General features: G+C 39.3%; 1 protein-coding gene across 3 annotated transcripts in view; it reads right to left on the bottom strand.

The window, feature by feature from the left end:
* The window catches only part of trip12 (thyroid hormone receptor interactor 12), a 30,777-nt gene extending 10,924 nt beyond the window's left edge, over positions 1-19,853 (bottom strand). The window contains exons 1-25 of one of the 3 annotated variants that reach the window (XM_028463918.1): positions 19,731-19,853; positions 16,693-16,839; positions 16,248-16,373; positions 15,249-16,036; positions 8,992-9,097; positions 8,620-8,756; positions 7,590-7,673; positions 7,389-7,484; positions 7,156-7,307; positions 6,956-6,991; positions 6,745-6,840; positions 6,556-6,648; positions 6,293-6,454; positions 5,958-6,026; positions 5,656-5,821; positions 4,384-4,501; positions 4,032-4,188; positions 3,702-3,855; positions 3,384-3,612; positions 3,145-3,263; positions 2,665-2,872; positions 2,362-2,462; positions 1,911-2,085; positions 1,630-1,771; positions 1,338-1,529 (exon numbers count right to left, since the gene is read on the bottom strand). In XM_028463918.1, the coding sequence (XP_028319719.1) occupies positions 1,338-1,529; positions 1,630-1,771; positions 1,911-2,085; positions 2,362-2,462; positions 2,665-2,872; positions 3,145-3,263; positions 3,384-3,612; positions 3,702-3,855; positions 4,032-4,188; positions 4,384-4,501; positions 5,656-5,821; positions 5,958-6,026; positions 6,293-6,454; positions 6,556-6,648; positions 6,745-6,840; positions 6,956-6,991; positions 7,156-7,307; positions 7,389-7,484; positions 7,590-7,673; positions 8,620-8,756; positions 8,992-9,097; positions 15,249-16,036; positions 16,248-16,373; positions 16,693-16,790 (3,804 nt within the window). In that variant the 5' untranslated portion in view covers positions 16,791-16,839; positions 19,731-19,853. Of the gene's footprint in view, positions 1-1,337; positions 1,530-1,629; positions 1,772-1,910; positions 2,086-2,361; positions 2,463-2,664; positions 2,873-3,144; positions 3,264-3,383; positions 3,613-3,701; positions 3,856-4,031; positions 4,189-4,383; positions 4,502-5,655; positions 5,822-5,957; positions 6,027-6,292; positions 6,455-6,555; positions 6,649-6,744; positions 6,841-6,955; positions 6,992-7,155; positions 7,308-7,388; positions 7,485-7,589; positions 7,674-8,619; positions 8,757-8,991; positions 9,098-15,248; positions 16,037-16,247; positions 16,374-16,692; positions 16,840-19,245; positions 19,385-19,730 lie in introns of those variants that run through there. The other 2 variants (XM_028463919.1, XM_028463920.1) reach the window with 2 other exon arrangements.
* Positions 19,854-20,573: the final 720 nt, after the last annotated feature.

The following is a 20,573-nucleotide window of genomic DNA, read 5'->3' as shown; positions in this document are numbered from 1 at the left end:
GACATTTCAAAATGACATTTCATACCTTATACAGTTGAGCTTTTAGGTTTAAATACCCAGGATGAATTTGCAGAAATGTTTTGTATTTTCTGGTATATAGGCTGCTATTTTTTTTTTTTCATTTAAAGCTCTATGTGTGGATTTTTCAGTAAGTCGGCACGCATTAAATGGTAAAATTACTTGATTTAAACGGCGCTTTATCCCTACACTGAAATAGTCTCAAAGCGCTTTACAAATCAGCTCATTCACCCATTCGCAAATTAATGAGACTGAGCTGCCATGCAAGACACTCGTCGACCACTGGGAACAACTTAGGGTTCAGTGTCTTGCCCAAGGACACTTCAACACAGACAGAACCCCAAACCTCTCGATCAGAAGACGACCCCTCTACCACCTGAACTATGGTCGCCCACATTGGTCCAGTGAAATCGGCTGTCAGGAAGCAGATCTGCGTACCTACCGTCACCCCTGGTAGGATAACTGAACTGGCACAGCTACTGTACATCTCTGTGAACTTAATGTTAAAAATCAAGCTTTGGAAATTGTGGGAAAAGCAAATGCACTCAGGACAGATGCAGCTTGCGTTGTATGCCAAGAATGGTTTTCGAGTGGGGGAAAGTGGCGTGAGAGCGAGCAAAAAATGAGGTGTTTTCTTTAAGATTGTTTGAAGGGCCCTCGCATCAGCCAATAGAGTGCGGACTAAGTGACGGAGCGGCTAACAATAATAATAGTGTATACTTTATTCATCACCGTAGTAAAATTATTTCTCTGCATTTTCCCCAGAGGGGTAGCAGTGGGCTGCTAAATGCAGGCGCACCGAGGAGCAGCTGGATTGGGGTTAAGGGACTTGCTCAACATCCCACAGTGTTGGCCCGGGTGAGATTCAAACCGGCGACCCTCTGATTACAAGCACACATCCTTAATCACTAGGCCACTCCCAATTCGTTGATTTTTTCAGGAATTCTATTTTGTGGAAAGTGGCCAATACAGCGGTACGCTCTTTAAAGCGGAAAATACAGCATGTGTGTATACGAGGGAACAAAACATTTATTACTGGTACAGTGTATTAGGTTTTTTTTTTTTTTTTTAAAAAAAGGTTCATTGTTCGGGATGGATTTTTCACAGATTTTTTCTTTTTTTTGGTCATTCTACCCATGTGTACATGAAAAGAACAAACTACACTAATGACTCCTCCATCACCAATTACTTTTCCCTCTCATCAGAAGTTTAACTTTTCATTCTATCAGTTAACATTTAATTTTGCTATCAGTATCTTGGAGCACAATTCATTTTTACAATTTTAGTAAGATTCTGAGGCTAATCAAACAAAGTCTTACCGGGCAGCCAGCAAAGATATGGAGGAACCTTTTGAGTCGCACGTCCCGACTCAATAAGTCTCTGTCCGCACTGGAAGTCAGATAGAGCAGGAGCTGCTTCACCAGCCCACTGTGCTGAATCTCAAAGGACGACACGTCCGATTCAGAAACAATATTGGAGATCTCCACCAGGCACTCCATACCTCCATCCACCTGAACAGTACATGTAAAACATTAATCTCTTTCTTATAATGTATGAACCCAAGATTAGCTCATCTACTACAGGATTAATAGAATGTATAGAGTGCTTTACCTGCAGGTTGAGCTGCTCGGTGGCTGTGCAAAGTCTCTGTAGAACATTCAGTGCAGGGTTGCTGCCATCCACAGTTTCAGAGTTGAAGTAGCGCTCCACAAACTTACTGGCTTGCTCTTTAATCCAAGCTTTGATTTTGTCTCTACAGAAGACACATAAAACCAAGATTTAGCATACAGAGGTAATCACACTAATTACTACTTATCGAGTGTTTTTGCCAAACATCGTTCATAATGTGTGTGGTTTGAAACCAGAGTCGTGCAGAATGCTCAGTTTCATACCTGTTATTTGAGATGGAGTCTTTCGGAGGAGCTCTGGCCAAGCCACTGACCCCCGCTGTGCGTGAGGGTTCTGAGTTGGCATTGTTGGTCTGAGCACCCAGCTTTCCCCAGGTTTTAGGATTGAGACTGGCCAAAAAGGATGATTTGGGTGACTGGGTGCTGGTAGGGCTCTTAGCTGCAAGAAAAAAAAAAACTTCATAACTGATGGAAGAAAAACACAATGCACTTCAAACACCAATTGAATTCACAAACATTTACCAGTTATGATGAGTCACGCATTTTAATTTCTCCGTGAAACTTTTGGAAAAATAATTAAAACGTGGAAGCAATTTATTTAAAATAAAAGTTGAAAGTGAATGTTGTTTCAAACAGAACGTGGTTAAATATTTTCTGTTTCAGCTTTAAAATCACATTGGTAGTGTTTGAACATGACAAATACAAGTATTCTTACCCTGATTGTCTACTTTATCATCATCTCTTGGGGGAGAGTATTTGGGCCTTCTAGGCCCTCTTTTAGGTAACCGCTTCCTCTTCAGGACATCACTTAATCGCCTAAAAGAGAAAAAAAGAAATAAATCATGAAGCCAAAGTCAATTACAAATTAACCGGAAAGCATGACACACTGGTTGTGCAAAATAAAAGATAGATAAATCCAAAACAAAAGATCTTGTCAAATGTTTATCTTTTGAGCCACAAAGCTTCAAGTCTCCTATGTAAACAAGCAAAACAAAGCCACAAATGCTGTCAGACTCACCCTTGTGGGCTGAGGTCTAGTGAGTCATCCATGCTGTGCTGGAAGCTGGGAGAGCCCAGGTCAGGAGTTGCATTATTAGCAGAAGTGGTGGATGCAGTGCTGATGGTGGTAGTGCAGAGGCTAGCAGTTCCACTAGGGCAAGCCTTGGGTGGACTGGTAACTAAAAAGCTCTCAGACTCTGCCAGGTTCTTCACCTGATGCATTACACCTGAACAAAACAAAGACATCACAGTGTCACAACACAATCCTGAATATGAACATCTGAACCATGAACTAAGTGTGTCTGTGCAAACTATAGCTCCAATTCTAATGTTTAGAACCAAGATAGTGGTTCGATGCCAGATGGATAATAAAATATTTTCTACAATAAGGTCCAGAAACATATAATTAACATGCAAAAATAAGTAAAGAAATGCAGATTTTTCCTAGATAATGCATTTAGTTTAGGCTCACACAATATTCTGAGTTTTCATACTCTACCTTCTCTTCTGAAATAAACACTGAAGACATCCGGCAGCTTCTGCATTAGAATCTCAGCCATCTGCAGAGAGCCCACTACAATCTTCAAATCTTGACTGGATAGCATAGAGGCAATGTGACTGTAGAAACAGATACAAATGTAGAACAGACATTAGTAAACTGGCTAAGCAATGAATCACTTTTACATTCACCATGAGGCAGGTGTTCCTGAACATTTATCAATCAACTAGAACTCTCACCTGGACACAGCATGGTTCCTTAGCACATCCTTAAGCAGCTCTGCATCAGCAAAGAAGATGATCCTGAGGATGGCTCTAAGGCACTTGTGTCTGACAGCAGGGCCTGCAGAGGAGCTGTACACTTCATACAAAACCCCAAACAGAGTTTTAATGAAGCACTTGGCAAGCTCAGGGTCCTCCTTCATTAGCTGGGCTCGGGCATCTTCTCTGCGGACCTCTTGGTGACTCCCTGGCAATGCACATTAAACAGAAAAAAATGTATATTTAGGACTTTAATTATCCCAGATCACAGAAAATGAAAAAATTTCACTGTCGTACCGGTGTTGGGATTGGCTAGAGGATTTGGCTTCCTCTGAATGCCACGTGCTGTTCCTGTGTCTTCATTGATCTGCTGCATAGAGTTGAAGTCAATTGTGTACACACGACCCAATGTTGATAAGCTGATCTCATCTTCCCCATTCTGGTGTGCTGTCTGCAGGACAAGAAAATCACACAGACACATTGTTTGCTCTTCAAACATGTATCTTCGAGTGTGACTGAGGTCAAGCAGTTTTCACCAAACTAGCATCTAAATATTCTAAGTAAAAATTACCAAACAGATTTATATTTTCGGGGCACACACAGCAGAGATAGAGACATGTTTTATACCTCAATAATGCGACTGTCAATGCGATTGTAAGGATGCCAAAGTCCCCGGTCATCTCTCCACTGCCAGATCGCTCCCTCAGTTGTTTGGGCACTCCCCTTTTTTAGCATTAGATCAACTGCAAAGATACCTTCTCTGGGCAGGCAGGGCATCAACTCACTGCAAAAAACAATAGGGAGAGTTAAACAAAAAGTCTGTATTGAGGACAATTCCCAAATGACTTGGACAAGGTAACAACATTAATCATGGTTGTATTAACAATTTGGATCAGTTCTCCAGTAACTACGCCAGTTTTCATATTGAAGTTTAGAGTGACCTTAATTTAATTCTTTAATAAATATATAAAAAGATTACCATATGAGTGAGGTCAACTCATAGAGCTCCTGGGGGCTCCGTGGTACAAGTTCAATCTGCTCCTGGCAGCTTCCATTAGATGCACCACACAAGAGGAAACGCAGAGTTTCTGCAATGTCTAAAGAAAACACCACAAAAGATTTGTCCAGATTAGACCTGATTTACCCAATTTCAAAAGTGACTTGTCCTTCCCTATTTGTGTTTCTATTCTAATAATGGAAAACATCACAGTATTAAAATTTGGTGGTTTAGAAAAAAAAAAACCTACCTTGATGGTACATATCAAAGGAGAGGATATGTGAGCAGGTTTATTAAAGAAATCAATTTTGGGAGCATGAAAGCTAAGTTTGATTTGTTTTCTTAAATATTCTATAATCAAAATATACAGGGAAGGATAATCTGTATACCACAGGGGGCGACAGTTCCAACCCTTCCGTTTTGTCGACTGCTCTTTAATGCCGACCCAAGTTTAATCTGTCTGCTGCAAAGAACCGTTGTTCTTGTCAGAAAGGGTTGAAGGTATGGTTTAAGTCGGGATTTTTTGCTCTTCTTTATGCTGTCTACGGAACAGCAGAGTTGGAACTGTTGACCCCTGTGGTCACAGATTTTTTCGGGGCACGTATTTTGTTTATCAAATTTTGGTAAACAAGAGGTTTACACCGACTTTTTCTTTCACTTTTACTGATATTTAAAGTAACCCAAAGCAGCACAAGTTGTCATTCTGACTGAAAAAGCTGCTAAATGTCCCTGAATGCTTCACCTCCTATAGAACTCAATGGGCTGAAAGGGGCGATAGGGATCATCAATGATGTCATTTCAACATAGCGGTGCACAGGCTCTCAAACAGTAAAGAAGACCCATTTTTGAAAGTTAATAAAACAAATATGGTGCTAAATAATGAGTTATGTTAGGCATAGATCTTCTAATAAGGATATTTCAAAGGTTTTATGCCACATTTGTAGAAACAGTGGAGGATCCCTTTAAACACATTCAAATAGTCAGGAAACAAAAGTGAATCAATGTGGAATTATGCAAATTAAATATGCATTGATTCAACCCAATGGTTGAAATTATGTGCAAGTAAATTTAATAACAAATGTATTGCTTAAAGAAAATGTCTGAACTAGAGAGAGAGACAGAATGGCTCCTTTAACAGTAAAGTTTGCTGACCTCTGGACTTCTTAGAATTTCACCCTGTGCATTTGCCCAACACAGTAACGATATGTAAACTGGCATGATAAATATGACAGAGGTGTGTTTAAGGTTACTCACTCTGTTTCATCAGCTGGACTGCCAGGCATGGGCAGTTTGAGCACATCAGCGAAAACATTCGCACAACCATGATGAACATCCCCGAGCTCAGGACAGGAGGGGTCACCACTAGCAGCTGTTGAATGTTGGTCAACAGGTCTCGTGATGCAACCTCCTGCAGCAAGTTCTGTGAATTTTAGCACACAGATTAGACTTGGAAAGTCACTTTGTTAATTAAAGTTTTAAAACTGAAATGGTATAACAAAAAAGGACTCTTTATCCCCCCCAAAAAATATTTCCCACAAAGTAATTGAGATATTAACCTCCTCATGTTGAAAATTGTCAACCAATCTGGCAAAACAGAGACAAGTGCTTTCGACAGACTTTTTATCCTGCAACAAAAAAAACAACAAATACGTGACCAAGACAGAACACAAATGGTTTCAGAGAGCAACATACTAAAAATACATACAGCATATGCACATTATCAATATGTCGTCTGTGATTGTTTGACATAATAGCATCTAATCGATAGTATTTTCAAAAAAGCCGTCCATACTTAATATTTCCCCCTCACTGGTTTATTATTGCCAAAGCCAAGACTTGAGAACTAACCCATCCCAAACAATAATGGTCTATAAAGCAAGAAAACTCCTACCTGGTGAGTGAGCCTTTGAGTCAACAGTGGCAGAGAATCTGCAACAAAGTGAAACTCATCTGGAGTGATGCTCTGGCAGCAGTTGGCTGCGATGGCCAAAGCATTCCTCTGAGCATTGATGCTGAAGAACTCCAGATAAAGGAGGCAGTCGGCGAGCCCACCCTGTGATAGTAGACAATCATTATTGTCACAGTATAAACTAAGGTGGCAAATGGAGAGAGAACAATTTTTAAAACACACAAAAAACTGAATATATCCCTTACAGCCTGCAAAATGGCTTTGCTGTGTCGCCTTGACAACATCTCCAAGGCAGTCAGGGCCTGCTCTGCTACGTCAATGAACTGGATCACCTGAAGCTGCAGACAAGAAAGCAGAGTGCTTCATTAGCATATCAAAAAGCCACTACGGCAAATCATCCAGTCATTAGAGACAGAGAGACTGCAGCAGCCTACCTTCTCCAGGAAGACAGGAATCGCATCGACCACCACAGCAGAAGAACGAGGAAGAGCCTCCATCATGTAGGTGAGCGCGCGGGATGCATGATTCATCTGTGTGCAGGGACAAGAGGTCACTCGCATAAATGATTAGCCTAACAAGATTGCAAGTGAAGTGAAAGACACTAATAAAATCTAATTTTTACAGATCAAAGTAAAATATACTCACAATATCAAAGTTATGCTCCATTTGCAACAGTGTAATCTGTATTTAAAAAAGCAAAGAAAATTAGTTAGTAAAGCACATAAGTACATTTCTGAGAATCCAAATTCTCATAATAGAACAAAAATGAAAGGCAGCACCAAACCAGAAAATGACAAACTATCCCACTGACTGTGAAGTTGAGAGTTGAACAAGAAAAGACTTACGAGAGCAGGCACCACGCTCTTGACTGGGAATCCACCAAGTGTTTCCTCGTTGCCCATCACCAGCAGCTGGCACATCTCAATTGCAGCTTGGAGCTGCTGAGACTCGTCACCAGTGGCCTGGAGGCCCTGCAGTAGCTGTTGGGCCTTAGAGCCTAAAAAAGAGCAAACAAAGTTATTAACCCCAGGTGTTTATAGAACACTACAACATACATATACACAAAGTGTGCATTTACTGGCTCCACTGCCAATGGTCCTGTGAAACAGCTGTGACATGCGGGGTCCCAGGGGCCCAAAGAGGTGTGGGGGGAGACCTCTCGCCTCCAGGAGAGCTGCAGAAAGCACACAGCACAAGGTTAAAAAGCTGCTCTGCACAGTTCAAACACCCCACCCTCCAGCTGTGATCGAATGAATGATCTAATGATACATTTACAGACCTTGAAGTCTTCCCATTTCAGAATCATCAGACTCACTTTCACCAGAGGTGGTCATGCCCACTGCACCAGCAACTGAGCTTGAAGCTGTACACAGGAATTAAAGGCAATTCATAAACTAGTAACAGACAATTCAATTTTAATAAAACATCAAAACAAGCAGTCAAAAGTTTTGGGAACACTTCACTTGACGTTTTATACATAAGGCTGACATTACGCTGTGATTTTTATGGCAATGAAGGCTGTCATCAGCATGAATAAGGTGTCAGAAAAGCTGTCATTAAGTGTCGTTTGTTACCCTAACCCTACCTACACCCCACAAGAACCCTTCACCTAACACAAGAAATGCCAACATAGCTCTAAAGGTGTCATGATTTAGTGAACGACACATAATGACAGCCTTCATGACACCTTACTCATGCTAATGACAGCGTAATGTATAAAACTAGAGGTGTCCCGATTCGATCAGATATCGGTCCGATATCAGCCAGAAAACGAATATCTGATTGCATCTAAAATCTCCAATATACATCATATTTATTCAATTGTAGAATACTGTAGATATTTTGTTGAAGGTAAACATTTATGTAACCACTTGGTTAATAATAAAAGGTTCAGTTTTTCCTGTTGCTGACTATTGTTCTCTGAGTAACATCACTTGATCAAGCCTTTTCAAACATTCCACACCACAAAATAAGTAATAAAAGTATGTACAATTCGTGCTGATATCGCATTGGTTTGATATCGGCAAAAACTCAAGGCTGCAATATTGGTATCATATCGGAAGTGAAAAAGTTGTATCGGGACATCCCTATATAAAACTTTAAGTACTATATAGCGTTACCAAAGTTTTTCTACAATTGCAATAGCTGTAAAAACCCTAAACTGAGAACATGATTGGCCAAAAATCATCCCTTTAAGAAACACAGTCCTCCCTTTGCCTCTGTATGTGCTTTAACTTTCCTTTACATCCTATGTAACAAAACTTTTTTGTGCGCTTTTCCATGACCGCTGTCAAGGTCCTTATTGGTACCTGAAGCTCCTTGTGAAGCCTCATCAGTGCGAGCAGCTGATGAGTTGGCCCCATCTTGGTTGTTGTCTGAGTCGGCCATTTTCTCCTGTCGGCGAGCTTCACCTGCCCCGCGCTTGCCCAGGCCTGAGCCCCGCCGACTGTCGACATTTAGAAAAATTATTAACATATACACTTAGCAGGATCGGACTGAAAGGTTGCAAAACACCTGATCAACAATACAAATAACATCACCAAACATAATATATTTACACTTAAACAAAGGCATTCATATTTCTAATAAACTATCACTGGCAAACTCAATGCTTTTTTAAAATTTACATTTCCTTCCGTTTTCATTGACAGAAGGCATTATTCCACCACATTGACTCGTACCTGGTGCTGGCACAGGAGCCCGTGGTCTTCTGGCGTGTGCTCCGCCGAAAACTGGGGAGCTCTGCTGGAGGAGACTCGCTGCGCTTTTTAGTAGACTTTCTTAAACCTGAAGTAAAATAAAATGTTAAGACAAATAAAAACTAAATAAGTATTAGTTATTGAAAAGAAAAAAAAATAGAATGCACTGTTGATATCACATCAATCAAAATCACACTAGACAAGCAGAACCAGACGATGACGTCAAGCCTAACACAAAATACTATAAACGATAGCTATTCCTATTAATTGACCTTTACACACATGCCCAATACCAACCTTTGCTTACGTTCACTCAACTCCTTTCAAACTAACATTCTCTTTGTTCATTTAGCAATCTACTTACTTATTACCAGTACAACACTACCCAACGCATTTTAGACATTCTTTTTTGAATTATTGTTATTTTTCTTAAATATTTGGCTGAACATACAGAAGGCTTTAGTAAAACAACAATGTTACTTAATGTGAAACGAATCTTTTCATAGCTTTATGAAAAAATCTGAGTTAAAAGAGAGTGGAGTTATAACAAAGTTGACTGATGTTGGTTGTTGTGCAACATGACTTTAGAATACAGTAGGCTCTCTGGTGTTGACTGTCTAAATCTCTGAGACCACTGCGCAGAAAGGTATTATTAGCAACACAACCCAAGCTCTATGACAGGATAGCCTTTATGGGAGATCAGTGAGTCATAATTTTAAAATACAAAAACATTGTAAAAAGTTCAGATCCACTCCATGAAAAGTTTGGTAGGCTTCTTTTTATCAAACATTTGTCAAACTCGGGAACTCACTTTCCCTTTGCCATTAGGATCCTGAACTGCTGACCGGAGTCACAATAGCCACGCACTGTGAGACAGTTTATGCACCTTACTGTATATATATTTCTTACCCAGAAGTTGCACATTTATGAAAATACGGTTTTTGCCTTTTATATCCATTTGTATTTAGTTATTTTTATTCATACATGTATTTCTTAACTTTTTATGACATTCAGTATTGACAGTAAAATAAGATTTTACAAGAAACAAGTTTCTTTACTGTAAACATGAACATCTTTGTTCTGACACATTCCCATCCCACAAGCTCCTTGTGTGCCTCATGTTTTCCTTCACATTTACATTTTACACTACAGTGGATATAAAGTCTACACACCCTTGTTCAAATTCCCAGTTTCTGTGATGTAAAAAAATGACACCAAGATAAATAATTTCACACCTTTTTTCCACCTATAATGTGACCTATAACCTGTACAATGCAATTGAAAAACAAACTGAAACCTTTAAATGGGAAAAATAAAAAAAACTTAAGATATCCTAGTTGCATAAATATGCAAACCCTTAAACTAATACTTAGTTGCAGCACCTTTGGCTTTTATTACAGCACTCAGTCTTTTTGGGTATCAGTGTTGCACATCTTGTAGAGGCAATATTTGCCCACTCTTCTTTACAAAATTGCTCAAAATCTGACAGATAGCAAAGGCATCTCATGTGCACAGCCCTCTTCAGATCACTCCACAGATGTTCAATCAATCAGGTTCAGGTCTGCAATCTGGCTGGACCATTCCAAAACCTCAATCTGATTCTGGTGAAGCCATTCTTTAGTTGGTTTGGTTGTGTGCTTAATGTCATTGTCGTGTTGAAAGATAAAGTTCCTCTTCAGCTTTCTAACAGAAGCTCGAAGGTTTTGTGCCAACACTGCCTGGTATTTGGAACTGTTCATAATTCCCTCCACCCTGACTAAAACCCCATATCCAGCAGCAAAAAAAACAGCCCCAAACCATGATGCTGCCACCACCATGCTTCACTGTAGGTAATGTGTTCTTTTGATGATGAGCAGTGTTGTTTTTGCGCCAAATATACATTTTTGGAATTATGGCCAAAAAGTTCAACCTTGGTTTCATCGGACCATAACATATTTTCCCACGTGTTTGGGAAACTTCAAATGTGTTTTTTGCAAAATGAATCTGGGCCTGGATGTTTTTCTTCTTAAAGATATGGCTTCCGTCTTGCCACCCTACCAAATAGCCCAGACATATGAAGAAGATGGGAGATTGTTGTCACATGTACTACACAGCCAGGACTTTCCAGAAAGTCCTGCAGCTCCTTCAATGTTGATGTCAGCCTCTTGGGAGCCTCCCTGACCAGATTTCTTCTCGTCTTGTCATCCATTTTGGATGGACGTCCTGTTCTTGGTAAAGTCACTGTTGTGCCATATTTTCTCTACTTGATGATGACTGTCTTCACTGTGTTCCTTGTTATAATTAATTCCTTGGAAACTCTTTTGCACCCTTCACCTGACTGGTATCTTTGAACAATGAGATCCCTCTGATGCTTTGGAAGCTCTCTGCGGACCATGGCTTGTGCTGAAAGATGTGGCTACAAAAATGTCAGGAAAAGCTACTAGAACAGCTTAACTTTATTTGGAGTTAATCAGAGGCACTTTAAATTGTGACAGGTGTGTGGTGACTCCTATTTAATACGAGTTTGAATGTAATTGGTTAAATCCGAACACAGCCCCGTCCCCAGTTATAAGAGGGTGTGCACACTTTTGCAACCTCATTCTCTCAGGGTTTTTTTATTTTACTTCACTCCCTGAAAGGTATCAGTTTGTTTTTCAATTGCGTTGTACAGGTTATAGGTCCATTAAAGTTGAAAAAAGTTGTGAAATTATTCATCTTGGTGTCATTTTTTCACATCACAAATACTTGGCATTTGAACAGCGGTGTGTGGACTTTTTATATCAACTGTATATAATCTATACAATAAACAAATTCCACTTACTGCCCATAATACATCTACACTTTTATTATTTAAATTCAAAATTTACAATTGTTTTGTTGAATCTATTTAAATGTTAATATAGAAAACTTCAGAATTTCTGTGACTTATAGGCTCCTGTAAGGCCGATTTTTCATGATTACAGAAAACAGATGGAAATCACAAAATGTACTTCCTGAAAAGGAAATAGTGACATGGAACATACCCTGACCCCTGACCTTTATGTTTGAGGCATTTCACCTGTATTTGCAGCGCTAAATGGGTGGTAAATATCTAAATTGTTTGGAAGACAAAGTGAATTGAAATGGAAATTGGGAAATTTTGTAAAAAAAAAAAATAAAATAAAAAAAGGCTCTATTTTGGCAGAAATTTGGGACATTTAGTGTACAGTAAATATATAAAGGAACACCAAAAAACAGGATTGGGCATGCACTAAAAAAATGTAGTAACTAACCATCACATGAACGGAAATAATATATAAATGTTTTAGACCATATAAAACTGGCTCTTTCAAGTTTTCTGGTAAAGCCAGGATCAAAAAACCGTAAACATAAGTCTTTTCTTATTTTGAAACATTCAATATACACATCAGACTAAAGAATAAAAGCATATAAACCACTAATTTCCATATCCCTACTTTGCATTTAGTCATGTTAAAATGTATGATAATATCTTGTTAAAACGCAAAGGAATTCCAAAGATAACACACCAGGAAATATGTCTCAAACACATTTTTGGTCAAATGCTGGCTCAAGACGTTTCAGTCCACTTAAGAGGATTGTCTGCATTTGTATTTGTACAAGCGAGCTTTTAACCAAAGGGTTGCTGGTTCGAATCCACTGTGGGTCATCACAGTACCTTAAGTAAGTCCCTGAAACGTAATGGCTCAATTAGACTTTTTTGGTTAATTTAAGGTTTTAAAAAAACAACAACACAAAGAATAGCTTTTAACATTCATGATACACACCAATTGTATTGAACAACATTTGTAATTTTTACACTGACAATAGTCGATTGAATATCAGTACCTTCCATCTCCTAAACTTTGCAAATTAACAGTTGGCATTTAGTTAGACAACAGATTAGAGAGAATAGTGGTCTTATAAAATCTTGAATTCTTTGATTCCCATAAAAGGCAATAAATAGCTAAAAACTGCAGTAGCTTTCGACAGACCAACTAGGGCCTCATACAAGCATATAAAAAAAATATTGTTAAGAAAAGCCTGAAAATGTATTTGCCTTAAATTTACAATTGAAAGAATACTTATACGTTGGATAATAAAAAAATTACTTGTTTTGACCCTCTTCTTGATGCAACAGCAAAATCTGCTTCAAACTGGCAGTAATGGTGGCAGCTATCGATTGTAGCTCCAAATGAGAAGGATGAAGGTAGGGGTGCACTGAATATTCAGCCACCGAATATATTCGGCCGAATATTGCAAAAAAAGCCACATTCAGCCTTTGGTTGAGTGAGTTAAAATGAAGTCCGAATAGTAACGTGACACAATAACGCAATCAAACAACGTGCAGTGATTTTGAGTGAGAAAAGTGTGTGCGCGAGCAGCAGCTCCTCCTTTCTGCACACAAACAGCCAGACTCTCCCTTGTTACCGCTCTCCGTCGTCCGTCACCGCGTAAAAAAAAACCGTCCAATTCCACAACCGAGTCCGTTGTTAGCGCTGTAAAGCCACAAATCCGTAAACATCTCCATCTTTTCCTCCTCAGTTAACAAGCAATGTCGGGTCTCGCAGCATAGACTGATGTAGCATTAGCACGGAGTGCTAACAGCTGATGTGTAAACAATGGGTCCGTGGCTCCAAGCAGTGATTCCCAACACGATTGGCAGCAGAAAAAGTAGAGGAGTTTGGGCGTCCAGTAGTGCAGTTTGCATTTACATATATGGCAATAAAGTATAATATATATTCAATATTAAACCGCAGTGTTTGTTTTAGTTGTGAGCTAGTTGGAGAGGGAGGAACTCATGTTCTAGGTTGGGTGACGTCACCTGCCAATGTGGGCAAAATCCAACTGTCCCATTTAAAGCTGACTTTTTACAAAATGTGGAATAACAAGGGAGGGAGGAAACAGAACTTTTTCAACTCTGTCCCTCTGAATGAGGATAAAGGGATGTATATCCCTGTAGCAAAATCCCCTTTAATGCACTTCAGTTTTTTTTGGAATGCATGTTTTGTTATATTTGAAGGGATAAAATAAATGAAAAACATTGTTGTGCTTATTTTTTTTAAAAGCAAAGGCTACTGGAATATTTAAAAAATGTCAGAATAGTCATTAAACATTTACTTTAAAAAAAAAAAAAAAAAACATGTCTAAAAATGTATTCTAGGCTATTTATGCACGGTTAAAAAAAAAAAAATGAAAAACTTAACAACCGCATTCCATATTCGGTATTATGCCAAGCGTTTATATTTTATTCGGCTTTGGCCACAAATTTTCATTTCGGTGCATCCCTAGATGAAGGTACTAAAAATGATACCCAAGAACAAACAGGTGGAAAAATATCTTCAATGGATCAACATCAACTAAAAAAAAATTGAAAAAAAAAAACAAAAAAATTAAATGTGTTTGATGGTCCAAAAACATCGAAATAAAATCTGGCTGAAATTGAAAAAACTTCAGGCTGTATTAGAGCTACATTTATTCTGAAATAAAAGTGTCTAAAATCCCAGTATTTATCAGAACAGTTAGATAATAATGATGTCAGACAACATAAAAGACATTTACTGTTTAACTGGTGGTCGAGTTAATTTGTTCGTACAGTGAATTCCCAAATCTTCCCCACACTGACAGATGAGCACTTGGTTGTATTTAGTCAGTAAGTTACTCTCCAGTTTCAGGCAACTGGTGCCCAAGTCTGAAATTGAATCCTGTACCTTAGGTCAGACACACGCTCTACTCCCAATGAACTGAATGATAGGAGCAACACATGCAGATGCACATTATGTGCATTCATGTACACACTGTTAAAACGTTACTAACTTTTTTGAGTGTTACTCTGAGGTATAACTTATGAGCAGCACAAATGTTGACAAAAAACTTGGGAAAGTACTATTTCAGGGTGTTTAACCTGCATCTATATCAAAAGGTAAATACAACGATAAGCTGTACGGCACTATGAAGTGCACATTGTGATGCGTCCCAACCAGGTTAGTAGTTTTAAGTGACGTGTTGTAACTTCTACTGCTGTGACGCTACTTGGATCCCAGGTCCTTTGACATCTAATCCCAGAGGTGTAACCTTTATCTGAGCACATTGGAAATAAAATGCTGACCTTCTACGAGCCTAACAACACTGTAAAACCCCTTCTTTTTTCACTCCAACTGACAAGCAGGCCTGAATAACCCAATACACATTTGAGAAATATTTAAAATTCAAACATAACATCTCGGAGTCCGAAGTTATAGTAATAGAAGTTTTCAACTCACTTGCTAGTTTAGCTTGTAATCCTGATGGCCCAGGTTTGGATGTCTCAGTTTTGGAGGATCCGGGCAAGGACAGTTTGGGTTTTGGCAGGTTGACTTTGGGGTTGAAGCGTGCAGCCCACTCAAACTTTGACGAGCTGGCAGTTTTGGCCTGCTCCTTGTCCCGTGTACTACGACGTGGGGAGGGACTTGATGCGGAGCGAGAGCGGCGTGCCTTGGTTTGATCTTTTCCCTGTTTGACTCGAGCACCCTGCGTGGTGGCACTGCTAGGGCCTGTGGCTGAAGAAGAGGAAGAGGTGGAGGCAGAGGAGGAGGAGTCTGTCACGTTGCTACACCCAGCTTTGGCTGAGGCCGCCGATTTAGACGCCAGCTTGGTGGGTTTTGCAGTTCTGCCCTCTGTGCGAGTGGAGAGGGACAAAGTGGTGCTACTGAGACTGGGGAGAGTGTCCGCTTTCTTTCGTTTCTGAACAGTTGCAGCCCCAGTAGATGCACTCTTCTTACCCTGACCCCGACCTGACACGGCAGGCGGTTCGGGAGCAAGCGAGCGCTTCTTGGACTTAGCTGGACTTCTTTTGGTCTCTGTGGTATTATCTCGAGATGACTGAAGGGATTTAAGCTTCTTGGCAGGGGTCGGTCCAAAAGTGCTAATTTGGTCTGAAGCTTCACTTCTTTTTAGCCCACGAGTACCTTCACCTTTGGACTGTTGGCCTGGTCGCTCTTGTTCTGAGGTTCCTGCAGCCTCTAAGTCGTCTTGCAACACAAATGAAGCCACAGACAGGGTAAGACCGCTTCTGTTAGGGAGTAAAAACAAGACAAAAGTCCATATTAGAGAGACTCTGAAATGACACACTTGCAAAACCAAATCAACTGTACTTGCTCGTAAGAATAAAATTTTAAAAAAAGATTTGAAAGTTGCACAAATGTTTCAAAATTAAATTTTCAGCTTTTATGTTGACAAAACACATCCACATACACTAAGTACTAAAGAGAAAATGTGGGTACCTTTTGGAGCTGTGCCCTTTGGGCTGACAAGTAGCTGAACTGGTTGTGGCTTTGGGAGCCTTAGAATGAGGTCTTCTACTCTCAGATGTGGAATTTGCTTTATGATTCGCCTGCTCTGACTGCAACCTGGAAGATTGGAAATTAAAGAGCAAGAAACAGTGTGGGTTTCTGTAATCAAGCCACCAAAAAGAAGACCTGGTCAATCCCCATGCCATCTTTCTTATTGTTTCATCTGCATATCCTTCATTAGCATATCTGTGTGGTATGATCAACAACTGATACCAAGTTAATCAAAGGCTGATTTGACAAGGTTAAAAAATACAAGAGAAGTTTCACCTTTGAATTAAGAGGTCAAAACAGTCATTGGCACCAAGACAAAATGTGAATTGTTGCATTTAATGAAATTGTAAGCATAGTTAAGTGATTAATGAACAAACCGCCTTACCTTCCCGCTACTGTGTAGTCTTGTGGCTGGGCCGCAGCAGTGTTCCTCTGTGAACGGCGCAGTGACCCCCCTGGATTGGAATTAGGCCGGTTGGACATTGGCACCTCTCTCCTGAAGGGACATACCCTTTCTAGACACTACCATTCACTGTAAAACAGAAATAAATTGACAAAAACATAAACATAGTGCAGTGGGGAACATTTAATACAATTGTCAGAACAGCTTATTTTGCTGATTTGAATTTCACACCATCGAACATGAACATAACTATCGACTAAGTAGGAAAGTTTTTGTTATAGTATACAGGATTTTGTATTAATAAACACTAATACAGACACTGACCTTTTTAACAGTGAGTGCCAGATTGAGTATTTCTTGTCATGAGTGTGCAAAGTACAAAAAGCATATAAGGGGTGCAATTATACAGCATTGTGTGTTAGTTTGTGCATGTGTAGCAGGACATAAGCAAAGGTAAGCAATATATAAGAAATGCTTCCAACTAGAGCTGGGCAATATATAGCGATTCAAGATATATTGAGTTTTGTATTTTTGGCAATATAGAAATTTAAAATATTGCTTTTACTACTTCTCAGAACAGCATGGAATGCACAGTTAGGCTGCTGAGTGCCTTTTAACCCCTAAGAAAACCACAATACAGAACTCACTCACACGTGCTGTCTCTTATAGGAGAAGCTTAAAATGTCACATATCGTGCAGTGGTTTGTTAACAAATGTACATATGTGGCATTTGGCATTAGCAAATTTAACCAAGAATTATCTGTCTGGTAAGACTTTATTTGAATAAAAATATTGAGATTTCTATCGCATTTCGACATTTTGAGGAAAAAAATATTGAGATATGAGTTTTAATTTATATTGCCCAGATCTACTTCCAAAAATAAAAAGAAACAAAAAAACTAAATCAACTTAGTGGCTATTAAGTAAGAGGTGTAATTAAGATTTTTATTTTAAAAGAAAAAGAAGTCTGCAAACAAACAAAACAATGAGGAAGTCACTTCACTATATATAATGAGAATAGTAGCTGGGGATTAAACACAACAGCATTAAGAACGAGAACACACACACACACACACACACACACACACACACACACACACACACACACACACACACACACAAAATAATCGAATTTATACATTTAAAATATTAGTTAACCAGTTAGGTTAGATTTTTAGGTGTAAGACCAGGGGTGATGATGAAAAATACGTCACACTTTGCCAAGCTTACAGGGCCACATAAGGCCTGCATTAAAAGTACCAACGGCCTTTGTTAGTTAAACGAATAGGGTGTCAACTGGAACAGTGTGGGTGTGAATACAGTGATGAAATAACCCCATCAAAGGAATGACAGTTTGATAAAGAGTACCGGGAGCAGGTTTCTTCGAGACGTCACAAAACACAAACGACAACCCACCCCCCCCAATGATTTTCCGGGGCCTGTATTTCTGACGTAGCTGTCGAGCACCACAGACAGACCCGAACATGTGTAGCACCTAGCCCGTAACGTCTCAACACTTTTACGTATACTGACACTACACGAGTAGCCTTATTTAGAAATAAATAAATAAAATACTTACAAATTCAAAACGCTAATGTTGAACACATACAGCGGAGATCACGATCAAAAGGCCCGTATCCGTGTTCGACACAGTGGTTGGTAATACGGTAGCTAACCTAGCAATGCTCTATAGAAATGCGTAGTTGACGTGCCGGTGCGAAAACAGTTTATTTCTTTAAATTCCAAACTCTACAAACTAACTAATCCGTCGCTTATTGGTTATAGTATTAAATAGACATACACCTAAATAAAAGGTACAGCTGGGCCTCTGGGTGCTAAACGGAGATCCTGAGATTAGCAACACATCAAAAATGGCAGCATCGACTGGAGACGTCCGTCTAAGCAGGCTTAATGTAATAAAGCGAGAAATTTACCAGAACTCATGTCCAACTTGTTGGGTTTACATGGTGTCATGACACATTGGTGTGCAAGTCCAGTTTAAAAACCAGAGCCAAACTATATTTCCGCAGATTCCGTGCCTCCAGCACTGTTCGCTAGATTTAAATTACTATGTCAGGTCGTCAAGTAGAAGCTTACAAATGTAAAAATGGTCGGCGTTGTTGTTGGGCCAAAATAGAGTTAACTAAACGCAACGAGCCGAGAAGATATTCGGTGTTTATTAACCAGGCAGGCCTGTGCCTGCCTCTTTCAAGAACGCAGGCTAGCATTAAAGCTAATGATAGCCAGCAGGAACTAGCTGTCTACTAACAATGTGTCCACTAAGCACATGGGTCTTATTAAGAGTTAAATAAGAAGGCCAACGGTCATCAGCGATCCTCTAGATGCTACCATGTCAAAATAATTCCTTATAAGTGGTTGTGAAATATTAGCACGCTAATGCTAGGTTAGGTAAATAAGAAATCGAATGTTGCTTTCAATGACCAGTCGCAGTAAGCGGTCAAAAAATAAACACTGGTGATAAATGTACACGTTACTGATAAAGCTTAACTGTCCGTCCGAAAGCAAAACACTGACCTTATGTATAGCGAATGTGCTGCCGCAGGACAGTCACGCAGCTGGCGTGTAGCGATGGTAAATCAAACAAGAGCGTCTATAAACTGCTAGCATTAGCACGGAAGCTAATTAATACAAGCAAACCCTATTGTCGCCAGATATATTCGACAAGGTGTTCTGGGATTTATATTACGACACACTTTCACCTGTACTTCTACATTTAAAGACTTAGAATATTTTTTTTTCCCTTCAAACGTGTCTACATTTTAAAAACAATTCTGTCTAGCCTGTTAGCAAGCTAGCACTAGCTAGCAAAAAAGAGAAATGGCCTCTGATACATTTTAGACACAAAAACAGGAAAGCACCAGGATCGGGACTCGAGATATTTTCCTAACAATAAGTCGTATTTTGCCCGCAGTACTTCGACAATGACTAGCGTCGTAAATCCGTAAGATGACGCGAGAGGTGTCAGTGTAAAAATAATGTTTTTGATGTAATGTTGTTACCTATTAGTTCCAGTGTTGTAGTTGTAACAGACAGTGCACCAGCTCTCCTCTTTTCTCTCTCTCTCCTTAACCCTGCTAGTTTCACATCAGCTGAGGGACCTAGCACTGCAAGATACATCCGCAAAATCCCTCCGCGCACGGACCCGGGTTGCCAGATAAGGTAGCAGAAAAACGAACCCCTAACTAATCAGTGTTTTGTTGAGTAGGGCAGTGGTTCCCAATAAGGGGTACTTTGTAACACTTTAATAATTTATTTTCAACACAATGAGTCATTTTATATCCTATTTCAGACACTGTATGTGTCAACAAGATAGATTTCTCACCCACTGATGATATACAACAGCATCAATGGAAAAATAATAATGTGGCCATATTTTATTTTTAAAATTTTTTTTTTTACAAATCCTTCCTAATATGTTGAAGATTGTCTACCTACCCAATATTGAAGTTAATACTAGGGATGTCCCGATACGACTTTTCCATTTCCGATACCGATATTGATCCGATATCAGCATGAGTCATACACACTTTTATTACTTTTTTTCTTTAATAAAACAAATAAGAATTACTTATTTTGTAGCGTGGAATGTTAGAAAAGGCTTGATCAAGTGATGTTACTCAAACAGAGAACAATAGTCAGCAACAGTAGGTATTAGAAAAACGGACCCATTTATTAGTAACCAATTGGTTACATACATTTTAACCTTCAGCATATTATATACAGTATTCTACAATTGAATAAAATCAATAAATAATGAATTGGGGGGAAATAAATAAATCGGAAATTCAGAAATTTGAATCCGATATTTGTTTTCAGGCTGATATCGGACCGATATTCAATAT

Source organism: Gouania willdenowi, chromosome 13 (genome assembly GCF_900634775.1).
Source record: "Gouania willdenowi chromosome 13, fGouWil2.1, whole genome shotgun sequence".
Lineage (NCBI taxonomy): Eukaryota > Metazoa > Chordata > Actinopteri > Blenniiformes > Gobiesocidae > Gouania > Gouania willdenowi.
The sequence above is the reverse complement of the archived record's forward strand: the minus strand, read 5'-3'. Positions and strand labels throughout refer to the sequence as shown.